Source organism: Pan paniscus, chromosome X (assembly GCF_029289425.2).
Source record: "Pan paniscus chromosome X, NHGRI_mPanPan1-v2.0_pri, whole genome shotgun sequence".
NCBI lineage: Eukaryota > Metazoa > Chordata > Mammalia > Primates > Hominidae > Pan > Pan paniscus.
The window spans coordinates 106,569,232-106,585,385 of NC_073272.2; the positions used below are offsets into that span (position 1 = coordinate 106,569,232).

The 16,154-nt window shown below is 36.2% G+C and overlaps 1 protein-coding gene across 20 annotated transcripts in view; it reads right to left on the minus strand.

Moving 5' to 3' along the window:
* RBM41 (RNA binding motif protein 41) overlaps positions 1–16,154 on the minus strand; it is a 56,455-nt gene that overhangs the window by 22,787 nt on the left and 17,514 nt on the right. For 16 of the 20 annotated variants that reach the window (XM_063601573.1, XM_034950536.2, XM_034950538.2 and 13 more), the window contains one exon: positions 1,699–2,102. The exons of the other annotated variants lie outside the window; for them this stretch is intronic. In XM_063601573.1, coding sequence (XP_063457643.1) covers positions 1,699–2,102 — 404 coding nt within the window. The remainder of the gene's footprint in view (positions 1–1,698; positions 2,103–16,154) is intronic. 20 annotated transcript variants of the gene reach the window in all.

Sequence of the window (16,154 nt, forward strand, 5' to 3'; positions counted from 1 at the left end):
GGCATATGTGCAACAAGAGGTGTATGATAATACTTGTTGCAGAATTAACTGTAATAGCAAAATAACAGAAAGAACAAATCTTCAGGAAAGTGGATAAATATAACAAATGATGGTCTATTTCTACAATGGAATACTATATAGTTCCTTGTATCTTTAGAAATAAATTTCAAAAGCATTATGCATATTGAGTCAAAAAGGTTGTAGAATGATAGAGTATGTCATCTATATAGTTTTAAAACATATAAAACTATATGTTTTTTGTGAATATACGGCTATGTAGTAAAAATATAAAAACGTGCACAGGAATTATAAATAGCAAATTCAGGATAGTGGTTACATCTGGAAAGGATAAAGGAGAATGGTATTGGTGAGGAATATGTGGAAGTCTTCAGGAATATCTATAATGCTTTATTATTTTTTTAATTAAGCAAATATGGAAAATATTAGGAATTGATAATGATTAATAAAGGTTGGCTGGCTACACAGGTATTTGCTATATTATTCTATATAACTTTTGGTATATTAATATTTCATAACAAAAAGTAAATAAAAACAAAGCTACCCTTGAACTAATAGTATAAATACCCCCGAACTATTAGAAATTCAATCAGTCAAACAAACTGTTTTAATATCCCTCATCTAGAATGATTTTTTTTTAATTCAGAGACAGTCAAAAACTAACATAATAATTTTGGTTTTGTTTTTTAAATTAGACACAACAAAGTATATGCTCCAGGGGCTTGTGTTGTCTCTTTGAGTAATATAGTAATGAAGAGTTTTCCATTCCAGATGTAACATATAACATGAATGTGAAATAATGATTTGATCAATAAAATAAGAATTATCTACAACGTTATTTAGTTACGTATTGGACAATTTTTTTTGAGATGAAGTCTCGGTTTGTTGCCCAGGCTGGATTTTGCAGTGGCATGATCTCGGCTCACTGCAACCTCCGCCTCTCGGGTTCAAGTGATTCTCCTGCCTCAGCCTCCACAAGCTGGGATTACAGGCACACACCACCGCACCCAGCTAATTTTTGTATTTTTAGTAGAGATGGGGTTTTACCATGTTGGTCAGGCTGGTCTCGAACTCCTGACCTCGTGATCCGCCTGCCTCAGCCTCCCAAAGTGCTCGGATTACAGGCATGAGCCACCACACCTGGCCTTGTTGGACAATTTCTTAAAGCTTATAGGACCTTTTCACTTTGCTGCTTTGCCAACAGCAATTTAAGTCATATGTCATATGACAGCCAGGTAGAGCATTCTGAAGAGAAGACTCATGTGGTAGCATATACCCAACTCACGACCAGGCAGTCAATTATTGGCTAATTCCAGAGGCACCAAGGCTACCAGCTATGGTGGTCCTATGAACACTATTTGATTATTACACTGTAGGAAATTGGATGTTACTATTCCTTCAATTCGGGGCTTCTAATGGGTATGGACTAGAGTCTTACCAAGATTTCTTTAAAATGCTAAGGGTAGTTCAGGACCTTAGCAAAGTACCAAGAACCTTATAGGAAATATGCTACTTATATAGTATGCAGAGAATGAATAGTCAAGGTCAAGGACAAACACAATCACTGTGCCTATATCATGATTCTTTGGTATAATCAAAGCTAATTTAAAAGTATTACTTTAGGTAGAGGTAAATAAAAGCGAAATCAACCCAGGTTGTTTTACTTGGTTTGGCCTATACCTTGTTTGGTTCCCCTGGATTATATGAAGAAAACATAGGAATTTTTCGGATCTCTTCCTCTGACAAACGATTTCTCTGGATTTCATCTTCTGGGACAAATTCTATTGGCTGCGTCAGCTTCTTAGGCCCAGTCCAACACTGCTCAGGTGAAAAATCAATAACATTTGCCACATGGAGACTGGGGCCTTTACCCTGTGCTGCCTGTTTTCCCTTGTCCTGGAGTAATGATGGGCTCTCAGCTGTGCCACTATCACCCACTGATGTAGCTGAGACCAGTGAGTGGGAAGCAAAGGGTTCACCTCTCATAAGTTGAAACTCTTCAAGACGTTTTTTCATTATCATCTCTTGGTAAAAACTTTCCAGGTTGTTCATGGGATCACCTTTGTTCTTCTTTTGGGGTTCATCTGGATCAAGACAAAGAGATAGGGAAGTTCTACAAAGCCTACCAATACAACCTTTGACAAATTAATAAAAATTAAATCCTGGACCTCAGATAAAGAAACACTGCTGGGGCAGGTCTTTACAACCTGTGACAAATGACAATGGTAAATAGTTATCTTATTATAGTATATTTCAAGCAGAACTATAGGCCAGAACTATGGTGAGGCAAGTGAGGCACCTAGAGTCATGCAAATATATGCACCTCTAATTGATAAGGACATTTAAAAACATATAAGCAATATAGCATTATACTTCACAAAATTAATAATTCCTTAGTATCATCTAATACCAATGTTATGTTCAAATTGTCCTGATTCCATCTAAGATTTTTTTATACTTGTTTATTCAATTCAAAATCTAAACTAGCCTTTGGCTGTTATATCTCTTAAGATACTTTTATTCTAAAACAGTGCCTCGTCTCTCCCATCCCTTTATTTCATTTTCTCACTCATCCATTGATTAAATAAACTACATTTGTTCTATGAACAAATGAATTTGATTAATCATTTTCTGATGGTGTTGTTTAACTTGTTCCTTAATCCCTTCTATTTCTTGGCAGATAATCCATAACTATGCTACCTAATATAGTAGCCACTGGTCACATGTGTCTATTTAAATAAATTTTTAAATATCAGTTCCTCAGCCGAACTTAACAAATTTAAAATGTTCGACAGTCACATGTGGCTAGTGGATACCATATTGGACAGAACAGATAAAAACTATTACATCATTTTAGAAAGTTGCATTGGACAGTGCTGATCCAGAGGTTTGATTAGGTTCAGGTTCAATATTTTTAGGAAAGAATCCTTTATAGACAGATATGTACTTCCTATTGTTATCATGTCATAAGACACATAACGTTTGGTGGTCCTATTTTTAGTGATACTGAAATTGATCAGTGGATTGAGGTGGTAGATGGTATTAGTCTCATCCCTCCATTATTAAATTTTCCCATTCACCTTCCACCTAATGGGTTTTTCACATCCATTGATGACCACTGCCTAGTTTATTAATTTATTAAGAGTTGCAAATCATGGCTTTCCTAATTCTTTCTTTTACGCTTATTATCTGTAATTCTAAAATGAACTTACCATCATCAACTATGTGGTTTCCCTAAAAATGTAGATCATATGGGAATGGCAGGATAAATGCTTGATTCTTTGCCATTATTTACCAATTAGGAGAGTAAGAGTTTACACCTTAGAAATGTCTAATGGAGGCCGGGCGTGGTGGCTCATGCCTGCAATCCCAGCACTTTGGGAGGCCGAGGCAGGCGGATCACAAGGTCAGGACTTTGAGACCAGCCTGGCCAATATGGTGAAACCCCATCTCTACTAAAAATACAAAAATTAGCCGGGCATGGTGGCGGGCACCTGTAGTCCCAGTTACTCGGGAGGCTGAGGCAGGAGAATTGCTTGAACCTGGGAAGCGGAGGTTGCAGTGAGCCGAGATCGCGCCACTGCACTCCAGCCTGGGCGACAGAGTGAGACTCCATCTCAAAACAAAAAAAATGTCCAATGGTGACCAATGGTTATTTTTAGTATAATAATGAAATCGTGTATTTTCATATACTTTATCTGGTCAATTAAACATACTCATTATTCTTTTTAGTGGCCAAATTATCCCACTTAAGACCAGTGGGAGCCCCTTCAAATCGGCTCCTGTATTGCTTCTCGGCTTTCTGGCACAGCCAAATATCCTAAGCTCATCTTGCATACCTCCTAACTCAAACCTGGAATATTTTTGTAGGGACCCTTGGTTCCTTTTAGTAGGAAGTGGTATTTAGAAACCAAAGTGTGTTGCTGGTGTGTGCAGAAGCAACTTCCAAGTTGTTGTTTCCAGGCCTTTTCAGTGGACAAAAGCTAGGACATTTTTTTTTAAATGATCCACTAGAATGGTTTTATTTTATTTATTATTTTTTTAAATTTTACTTTAAGTTCTGGGATACATGTGCTGAATATGCAGTTTCGTTACATAGGTATACATGTGCCATGGTGGTTTGCTGCACCTATCAACCCATTATCTAAGTTTTAAGCCCCGCGTGCATTAGGTATTTGTCCTAATGCTCTCCCTCCCCTTTCCCTCCACCCCCCGAAAGGCCCCAGTGTGTGATGTTCCCCTCCCTGTGTCCATGTGTTCTCATTGTTCAACTCCCACTTATGAGTGAGAACATGCGGTGTTTGGTTTTCTGTTCTTGTGTTAGTTTGTTGAGCAAGAGGGACATTTTTAAAGAGAAAAGTAAACCATGAGTTTATATTGGTATTTCCAACTCAAATTTAAGATAACAAAATTTTTACTTAAACTCCTTTATTTTAGAGTGTATCTCCTCTCATATGCTTAAAATAATATTAGCAAAATTATTCATTAGCTTCTTCCTACAATATACTTACAGAATTTTAAAATGTCAATAACAATACTATCACCAATAAAACTGCTGAATATAGTTTTATATTTCTTTGCAGTTACTTTTGCCCTTAGAATATGGGTCCCATTGGAAATATACAAATGTTTTAAAGTCACTGTAAGTAACTGTTTTGTTTTCCAATTGTGTGTTTATGCTACTAACTTTATTTATCATTAGGCTCATTTGCTTCAGGTTGTTTTTGAATTTTAGGGATTGAATTTTACCTTTTTGATTAAACTTTTAAATGATGCAAAATATTTACATGGATCTAAAGTGAAACTGTTATACAGTACCTTCACAGAAGTCTCACTTCCATCTCTGTCCCCTTTATCCCATTCCCTTCATTCCCCATAAATAATAATTTTTATTAGGTTTTGGCTTATGGTTCCATTGTTTCTTTTTTGAAAATATAAGCAAATAGGCATATATACACATACACATAATTCATTAGTTATACCTCTCTCCTACATAAAAAGTAACTTACTATAAGCACTGTTCTACAATTTACTTTTTTGCACTTAACAATATGTCCTGGAGATAGTTCCATGTTAATGTGTAGAGCTCTTCTCATTCCTTCGTAAAGCTGCACAGTACTCCATTGTGTGGATGTACCATAGTTTATTTAACTATTCCCCTCCTGATACACGTTGGTCTTATATCTAGTCTCATACTGTTATGAATAATGTCCTGATAAACAGCTTTGTGCATACGGGATTTGGTATTTTTCAAGTATATGTTTAAAATAGATTCCCTGAAGTGAAACTGCTGAGACAAAGGGCAAATGTGTATGTAATTTTTCTATGTATTGTTAAATTTCACGCTGTAGGAGTTATACTATTCTATATTTCCACCAGCAAGGCATAGGAGTAGTTATGTAAGTATTTCCTAAGACACAAAAAGCACTAACCATTAAGGAAAAGATTGATAAATTCAACTACATTAAAATTAAGAACTTCTGTTCATCGAAATGTCATAAAGAGATGGACCAAAAAAAAAAAAAAAAAACCCACAGCATAGGAAAAGATATTTGCTACACAAAGAATTATCAGAGAACTTAAAACTAAAATACATGAATAACTCCTACAAATCAATAAGATGAACAACCATTAGGAAAATGGGCAAAATACTGAAGAGATACCTTACAAAAGAGGAAATACACATAGCTAATAAATATATGTGGGCCAGGCGTGGTGGCTCATGCCTGTAATCCCAGCACTTGGGAGGCTGAGGCAGGAGGAAAGTTCCTTGAGCCCAGGAGTTCAAGACCAGCCTGGGCAACATGGTGATACTCTGTCTCTAAATTAAAAAAAAAAATAAAATAAATATATACAAAAGTGCTCAGCCACATTAGAATTCAGGGAAATGCAAATTAGGAAGGGTATAAGATACTAATAGAAAACCAACATATTGGCAAAAATTAAAAAGAATGCCAACATTACATGTCAGTGAAGTTGTAGAGCAACTGGTACCCTCACATATTGCTAGTGGGAATGTGTATACACAGTGCAAATCAACATGACATCATCTACTAATGTTGAAGATATGCTCAACATACAACCCATCAATTCTACTCCCACATATATACCTTAGAAAAATGTAGGCATATATGCACCAGGACACGATAATAAGAATTTTCAGATCATTGCTATTTATAATTGCCCAGAGTTAGCAAAAATACAAATGTTCATCTAAGAAGAATTAATTATAAAATTCTGGTACGTTTATATGATGAAATACTATCATCCAAAGAAAGTGAACAAATTTCAGCTACATATGTCCAAGTGGATGAATAGATTAATAAATACACTAAAAAATAATTAAGGATGCATCAATAAATAAGGATTCCTCCCTTTGTAGAGCTAAGTGAATTACATGGCATGTTAGAAGGTAGGAGTGCTATAAAAAAGAAAAAAAATACAAGATAAGATTGGAAGAGCTATGGGGTGGTTGTAATTTTTAATGTTGGTCTGGATAGGTCCCATTGAGAAGGTGCTATTTGAGTGAAGACCTGAAAAAAGCAAGGGCATCTATCATACTGATATTAGAGTGAGGTCTCAAGGTAGGAGTATGTCTCAAAAAACTAAAAAAGACTGAAATCATATAAAGTATGTTCTGTAACCACAATGGACATACATTAGTGATCCACTACTGTAAGAAACGAGAAAACACAAATATCTGGAAATTGAACAACAAACTTCTAAATAATCCATGGGTCAAAGAACTCATAAAGGAAATTTAAAAATATTTTGACCTCAATGAAAATGAAAACACAACATATCAAAATTTATGGATGCAGCTAAAACAATGCTGCATCCATATGATAGACAGTTAAAGCTTTAAATGCCTGTATTGGAAAAGAAGAATGGTTTCAAATTTAAAACCTGAGCTTCCAAGTTAGGAAACTAGAAAAAGAGTCAACTAAACAGAAAGCAAGTAGAAGGAAGAAAACAATAAAGATTAAGAAATAAATCAACGCAATAGAAAATGGAAAAATAGAGAAAAATCAACAAAACCAAAAGCTGGTTCTTTGAAAAGTTTAACAAATGACAAACCTTTACCTAGACTGAACAAGAAAGTAAGAGAGAAGACAAAAATGACTAAAATCAATAATTAAAGAGGAAGCATCACTACTAACTTTTGGAAATGAAAAACAATTATTTAGGAATATTATAAATAACTTTAGGCCAACAAATTAGGAAACCTAGATAAATGGACAAATTCATAGAAAGATACAAATTACCAAAGCAGTCTCAAAGAAAAAACGAATAACAAGAGGGTGCATTAGTACTCAATAAACAACCCACAAAGAAAAACCCAGGTCCAAATGGCTTCATTGGTAAATTCTATCAAATACTTAAAGAAATAATACCAATCCTGTAGAAACACTTCGGAAAAGGGAAGAGAAGGAAATACTTTCCAATTCATTCTATGATATCAGTATTACACTGATAACAAAACTAAACAAAGATATTTACATGGATCTAAAGTGAATTCTATGATATCAGTATTACACTGATAACAAAACTAAACAAAGATATTACAAGAAAACCACAGACCAATATTCCTCATGAATATAGATGCAAAAATACCTAATAAAATATTAGCAAGCCTCATCCAGCAACATACAAAAGAATCACACACACATAAGTGGGATTTATCCCAGAAATGAAAGATTGGTGTAACATCTAAAAATCAATAGATTAAATCTTAAATCACATGATCATCACAGTAGGTGCAGAAAAAGCATTAAACAAAATCCAATACCCATTTATAATTTTTTAAAAGCTCAATTAACTGACACTAGAAGGGAGCATCTTCAACCTGCTTATGGTAGGCTGAATAATGGCCCCCCAAAGATGTCCACATCCTAATCCCTGGAATCTGTGAAAATGTTAAATTATACTGCAGAGGGGAATTTGCAAATGTGATCATGTTAAGGTTGAGATAGGAAGATGATTCTGGATTATGCAGGTGGGACCAATGCAATCATAAGGGTCCTTAATCAGAAGGAAGCAAGAAGGTCAGAGACAGAACGGGAGATGTGATGATGTATGCAGAGGATAATGTGAGGAAGGGGTCAAGAGCCAAGGCATGCAGGTAACCTCTAGAATCTGGACAAGGCTCAACCAGAGCCTCTAAAAGAAATGCAGTCCTGTTGACATCTTAAGATTTCTGACCTCTAGAACTATAAGGGCAGAAATTTATATTGTTTAAGCCACTAAATATATGGTAATTAGTTACATACTAATTACCTTTCTTTTCATAGGAAAGTAATATACTGCCAAAGAGCATGTGCAGAAAACCCAGAGCTAAGATCATACTTAATGGTTAAAAACTGAATACTTTTCCCCTAAGACTGGGAACAAGGTAAGGATGTTAGCTCTCATCACTTCCATTCAACATTGTACTGAAGGTTCCAGACAGTATAAGGAGGCAAAAAAAAAAAAAAAAATCCTCCAAACTGGAAAGAAAGAAGTGTCTTTATTCACAGGAAATAGGATTGTCTATGTAGAAAACTCTAAGGTATCCATAATAAAACTTTTGGAATAAAAGAGTTTAGTCACAGGATACAAATTAATATAGAAAAATCAACTTTAGGCCAGGCACAGTGGCTCATGCCTGTAATCCCACCACTATGGGAGGCTGAAGAGGGAGGATCACCTGAGGTCAGGAGTTTGAGAACAGCCTGGCCAATATGGTGAAACTCTGTCTCTACTAAAAATACAAAAATTAGCCAGGCGTGGTGGCACATGCCTGTAATCCCAGCTACTCAGGAGGTTGAGGCAGGAGAATCGCTTGAACCTAGGTGGCGGAGGTTGCAGTGAGCCGAGATAGTGCCACTGCACTCCAGCCTGGGTGACAAAGCAAGACTCCATCTAAAAAAAAAAAAAGAAAAAAGAAATATCAACTCAATTTCTATATAATTGCATGCAACAATTGGAAAATCAAATGTGAAAACAATTCTATTCACAAGAACATGAAAATCATTAAAATGCTTAGAAATAAATTCAAAAGGCTGGGTGTGGTGGCTCATACCTGTAATCCCAGTGCTTTGAGAGGATGATGTGGGAGGGTCACTTGAGGCCAGGAGTTTGAGACCAGCCTGGGCAACACAGTGAGACCCCATCTCTAAACAAAATTTTAAAAACAATTAGCCAAGCATGGTGGCATGCACCTGTAGTCCTAGCTATTCGGGAGGCTGAGGCAAAAGGATCCCTTGAGCTCAGGAGTTGGAGGCTGCAGCGAGCTATGATTGTGTCACTGAACTTCAGCCTGGAATATAGAACAAGACCCTGTCTCTAAAAAATAATAAATAAATTCAATAAAGAAAGCATAAGATTAAGTTTGATAAAATAAATGTAATTTAAAAACTACAAAACAATGCTGAAATAAATTGTAGAAGATCTAAACAAAGGAAGAGACATTCTATTTTCTTGTATTAAAAGATTAATGATTAAAGATCAGTTTTCTCCAAATTGAATTATAGATTCAACTCAATCCTTATTAAATTCCAGCAGGCTTATTTTTCTTAAAATATTGGCAAGCTGTTTCTAAAATTTACATGGAAATACAAAGCACCTAGAATAGAAAAGAGTGATTTTAAAAAAGAGAAACAAAGTTGGAGGAGTCATACTACCCAATTTCAAAACTTACTATAAAGGTACAGTAAAAAGATTTAGAGTATAAGGATAGGCATATAGATCAATGGAACCAAATTGAGTGTCCAGAAATAAAGCCTTACATTTATGGTCAATTGATTTTTCCACAAAGGTGCCAAGACAATGGGAAAAATAACAGCCTTTAAATAGTGCTGGAACAACTGGACATCCATATACAAAAATATGAACTTGGATCCTTTACTTCACACATAAAAATCAACTCAAATGTATAATATATCTAGATGTAAAATCTAAGACTATAAGTATTCCAGAAAAAAAAATAGAGTATCTTTCTGACCTTGAGTTCAGCAATGATTTCTTAGATATGACACCAAAAGCACAAGCCATAAAATAATGAATTGAACTTCATTAAAATTAAAAACTTCTGTGCTTCAAAAGACACCATTAAGAAAATAAAGACAAGCTACAGACTAGAAGAAAACATTTGCAAATCATATATATACCTTATAAAGGACTTGTATTCAGAATAAAGAATTCTTATACTCAGAAACAACCCAATCAAAAAATGGGCAAAAGACTTGAATAGACATTTCACCAAAAAAGACATATTGATGGCTAATGAGCAGATGAAAAAGTATTCAAGATCATTTGTTATTACAGAAATTCAAAATAAAACCACAATGAGCTATCAGTACACACACTGAAATGGCTGTAATAAAAGACATGTAATAACAAGTATTGGCAAGGATGCAGAGAAATAAGAACTCATACATTGCTGATGAGACAGTAAAATGATACAACCACATTAGGAAATAGTCAATTCCTCAAACTGGTTATACACGGAATTACTGTAGGACACAGAAATTCTACTCATTCAAGAGAAATGAAAACATGTTCATACAAATGTTCACGGCAACATTATTGATAATAGCTAAAAGTGGAAACAACATAAATGTCATCAAGTGGTGAAAAGATTAAACAATGTGGTATATCTATTGACATGGTTTGGCTCTGTGTCCCCACCCAAATCTCATCTGGAATTGTAATCCCCATAATCCCCACCTGTCAAGGGAGGGACTTAGTGGGACGTGACTGGATCATGGGGGCGGTTTCCCCTATGCTGTTCTTGTGATAGTGAGTTCATTCCCACAAGATCTGATGGTTTTATACATGTTTGACAGTTCCTCCTTCACACACACACTCTCTCCTGCCACCTTGTGAAGAAGGTGTCTGCTTCCCCTTCTGCTATGATTTTAAGTTTCCTGAGGCCTCCTCAGCCACGCAGAACTGTGAGTCAATTAAACCTCTTTCCTTTAAAAATTATCCAGTCTCCAGTATTTCTTTATGGCAGTCTGAGAACAGACTAATAAAGCTGTAAAATAAAAAAACTAGCTATATAAAGGAACAAATTGCTGATACATGCCACAACATGGAGAACCTCAAAAACATTATGGTTCCTGAAAGAAGCCAGATTCAAAAGACCACGTATTGTAAGATTCCATTCATTATGAAGTATCTAGAAAAGACAAATTTACGGAAACAAAGGCTTGGGGTGTATGTGGGAGTCATTTACTGCCAATGAGCCCTAGGGAATTTTGCCCCGGGTGATGGAAATGTCCTAAAACTGGACTCTGGATTTGATAGCACAATTCTATAAATTTACTAAAAATCACTGAATTGAACACTTACAATAGGTGGATTTTATCATGTATAAATTATATACCTCAATAAAGCAGTTTAAAAATAAACAAATTATTCAGAATCACAAAAGGTGAGAAGAAATAGAAAACAGAAAATGTACTGAAAGTCATTAAAGGATAATTAAATTAATGGAAAGGTACTATGTTCACATTTGAAGATTTGAAGACTCATAGATATGTCAATTGACCTCAATTGACTTAAATGCTCGATGGAATCCCAATCAAAATCATATAAAGGTATGTGTGCATGTGTAACTTCATAGATTTTCAAATTTACATGGAAAGGCAAAGTGTCAAAAGTAGACAAAACACTTTTGAAGAAAAACAAGTTGGAAAGAATTATTCTCCAGATACTAAAACATCATAAAGCTAGACTGTATGATATTGATTCTAAAATAGCCAAAAAGACCAAAGGAACAAAAGAGAGAATCAAAAAAAAATTCATTCATATATGAACACCTGATATATGACAGAATATCCATCCATATATGAACACCTGATATTGCAACACAATAACAGTCTAGACATTTTCAATATTTGGTGTTAGAAGGCTATCTACATGAGGGAAAAAAGGAACTGGAACCCTACTTTATACCACATACATAAATCAATTCCAGGTGGATTAAAGACTTAAATGTGAAAGGCAAAAAACATAAAGCTTTTAGAATAAAGAACAGTATCAGGCCCAGGCGCGGTGGCTCATGCCTGTAATCCCAGCACTTTGGGAGGCCAAGGAGGGCAGATCACCAGAAGTCAGGAGTTCGAGACCAGCCTGGCCAACGTGGTAAAACCCCACCTCTACTAAAAATACAAAAATTAGCTGGCCGTGGTGGCGCATATCTGTAATCTCAGCTACTTGGGAGGCTGAGGCATGAGAACTGCTTGAACCCAGGAGGCGGAGGTTGCAGTGAACCAGGCCACTGCACTGCGGCCTGGGTGACAGGGGAAGACTCTTTGTCTCAGAAAAAAAAAAGGATTTATTAATCAAAGCACAAAACCACTAAGTATAAAGAAAAAATTAATAAATTTTATTACACAGAGATCAACAACTGTTGTTTACCAAAAGATACCATAGAGGCAGTGAAATGATAAACTACAGAATTGGAATATACATTTTCAACATATATTACCAACACAGAACAAGTATCCATAATAATAAAAAGACTGGTACAAATTTATAAGAAAATGCACCTATGATTAGAGAAAAATTGGATACAGAGTATTCAGGATGTATAACCTCAACACTTTCCTACCTCCTTCCTTCCTGTAGAGAGGTGGCAATAACTGAGATGTGCTATATCTTAGTGCTTTGGTGTTCACCCATTGGTTATTTTGTCTTTAAAGTTATTTATCTGCTGACTTCAAGATTCACAAGCTATTGTTTTGATAGATGCCTAAAGTGACCTCTGAACCAAGACTGCATCTGGACAAAGATACAAACAGATGGAAAGACATTCAGATAGTAAATAGGCATTTTCACATTTGCTAAGTGGGCAAAAGAACTGAATAGCCATTTCACAAAGCAGGCTGTCCAAATGGCCAGTCAATGTGTAAGAAGGTATCCAACATCACTAGTTATCAAGAATGAAATTAAAACCACAATGAAACAAACAAACAATATAGGCTCAGACTCTTAAAATGACATCCTGAAAGGTACACACACACACACACACACACACACACACACACACGAACACGAAGGCAGGGGAACTGTTCGGGGAACTGTTCTAAAGCAAACTAAGTGTAATGTGTGATCTCCAATTGTATTCTGGATTTATAATTGAGAAACCTGATTGCAACATTAGAGAAGCAATGTTAAATTTCTTAAGAGTGATCATTATACTGTGATTGCACAGGAGAATGTCTTTGTTCTTAGGAGATACACAATTAAGTATTTAGGAGTAAATCCTTCTTATTTCTGAAACTTACTCCAAATAGTTTATCAGTAAACAAACGACATACACATACACTCATATGGAGGAAGAGAGGTAAAGCAAATGTGGCAAGTTGTCAACAGTTGGTGAACGCAGGTGAAGGGTGTGGGTGTATTCTTTCAACTTTTCTCCACATTTGATATTTTCCAAAATAAAAGGTTGAGGAAAATAACACTTGACTAAAGGCTTTTAAAAAAGTAACATAAATTGGCCAGGTGTGGTGGCTCATGCCTACAATCCCAACACTTTGGGAGGCTGAGGTGAGTGGATCACTGGAGGTCAGGAGTTCCAGACTAGCTTGGTCAACATGGCGTGTGCCACTGTCCCTGGTGAATATTTTGTATTTTTAGTCTGTACTAAAAATATAAAAATTAGCCAGGGGTGATGGCAAACGTCTGTAATCCCAGCTACTCGGAAGGCTGAGGCACGGGAATTGCTCGAACCTGGGAAGTGGAGGTTGCAGTGAGCTGAAATCATGCCCCTGCACTTTAGCCTGGGCGACACAGCGGACTCTGTCTCAAAAAAAAAAAAGAAAAAAAAAGTAACATAAATAAATGTTAACTAATAATAAAGGGGAAAAAGCACAACAAAATACAAGTAAATACTCATCAGATTAGAGTCTGACGATACCCGTTGTGGACAAGGATGTAGAGCAACCTAAACATTTCCACATGGCTGGTGGAATTTTAACTTGGGGGAATCCCTTCAGAAATTAGTTAACAGCTATTAAAGTTGAAGACCATGTGAATACTTCACCACCCAATTCCACTCCTAGATATATACCCTGAGAAACTCCTGCACACGTGTCCCAGAAAACATGTACAAGAAAGATCACAGTGGCAGAAGTGATATATACAGCCCCCCAAATGGAAACAACCCAAATGTGCAACTACAGTAGAATGGATAAACTATGGTATGTTCATATAAAGGAATACTATACTATACTTCAATGAAAATGAACTATGGCTACACATAGCAATATGTACGAATATCTCAAATATAATTGCCAGAAAACACCACAATATTGAGTAGAAAAGGAAGACCCAATAGAATACATACAGTACAATTCACTGACACAATGCTTAAGCACAGGCAAAACCAAACCAGACTGTCTAGTGCTGCATGTATGGGTGGTAAAGATATAAAGAAAAATAAGGAAATTATCACAAGTTAGGGCAGTAGTTATATCTAGTGGGAAGAGGGTTGTGATTTGTGAGGGACATATGGGGATTTTTGGAGTATCGGCATGTTCTGTTTCTTGATCTGATTAAAAATGTTTTAAGTGCTGTTTGTCATGATCTATCTCACTATAAAGAGATCGTTTGCAAAAAAAGTGAATGAGAGGTGAACAAGCGGCAACAAGTAAATGTACCGGGTTAAATAGAATCCTCCCAAAATTCATGTCTACCCAGAACCTAAGAATATGACCTTATTTGGAAATAGGGTCTTTGCAGATATAATTAGCTAAGGTGAAGTCACAGGGTAGGCTCTGAGTCCAATGACTGATGTCCTTATGAGAAGGACATGTGAAGATACAGAGACAGATACAGTCAACAACCAGAATGCCATGTGATGGCAGAGGCAGAGATTAGAGAGATAATCTAAGAACTGCCAGCAAACACCAGAAGCTAAGAAAGAGGCATGGAACAAATTCTCCCTCAGAGCCACTAGAAGGACCCAACCTTGCCAACATCTTGATTTTGTAGCCTCCACAACTGTGAGGGAATAACTTTCTGTTGTTTTAAGCCATTCACTTTTAGCAGCATCCTACTTCCCAGTACCAAAGTCTGTATTAGATTCCTAGGTCTGCCATAACAAAGTACCACTGGTACTGGGAAGTAAGATGCTGCTTTAACAAATACCTAAAAATGTGGAATTGGATTTAGAATTGGGTAATGAGTAGAGGCTGGAAGAATTTTGAGCTGCTTGATGGTAAAAGCCTATATTACATTGAGGAGATTGTTGGTAGAAATACGGATGTTAAAGGCAATTCTGGTAAGGGCTCAGAAAGAAGTAAAGAGACAGTAGAGAAAGCTTCTATTACCTTAGAGAATATATGTGTTCATGATTACATACACGTAATCATGAACAAAATGTTGCTAGAGGTATAAATGTTAAAGGTACTTCTGGTAAGGCCTTAGAAGGAAATGATGAACATGTTATTAGACACTGGAGGAAAGGCAATCTTTGTTATAAAGTGGCAGAAACTTGGCTGAATTGAGTTCTACTGTTGGGCAAAAAGTTTAACTTAAAAGTGACAAACTGATATTTCACAAAGGAGATGAATGGGCAAAGTGTGGAAGATGCAGGCTAGTTTCTCCCTGATGCTTATAATAAAATAAAAGGGGACAGAGGAAAATTGAAGAAGGAACTGTTAAGAAAAAAGGGGACAACACTTGATGATTGGGAAAATTCTCAGCCTATACAGATAGCGTGCTCTGGAAACAGGGCCAACAGTATAGACAGACAAACTTTCATTGAAAAGATTAAGTGTTAGGGTGTTAGGATCCAATCAACCACCTCAGCAGAAGCCAGGAATACAGATGGGGTTATCTAGGAAGAATCTGTAGAGAAACCTCATGTCTAATGGTGTAAATCTCTTGACATATATGAGACTGACAATGTTTTTGAGAATCTTATACCAGCAAAAACCACCAGTGCCAGCCTGGTGTGAAAGAGACAGAGACAGGACAAAGGAAGGATGATTACAAGAGCAAAGCCACAGACATAGAGGCCAGAGAGGATGGGGCTATAGCTGCCCTGATAGACTGAGTATATGGGCCCAGTGGACAAAGCACTGAGCCCAGAATATTACTCATAGGCCTTGAAAACTAATGGAATTTGCCATGCTAGGCTA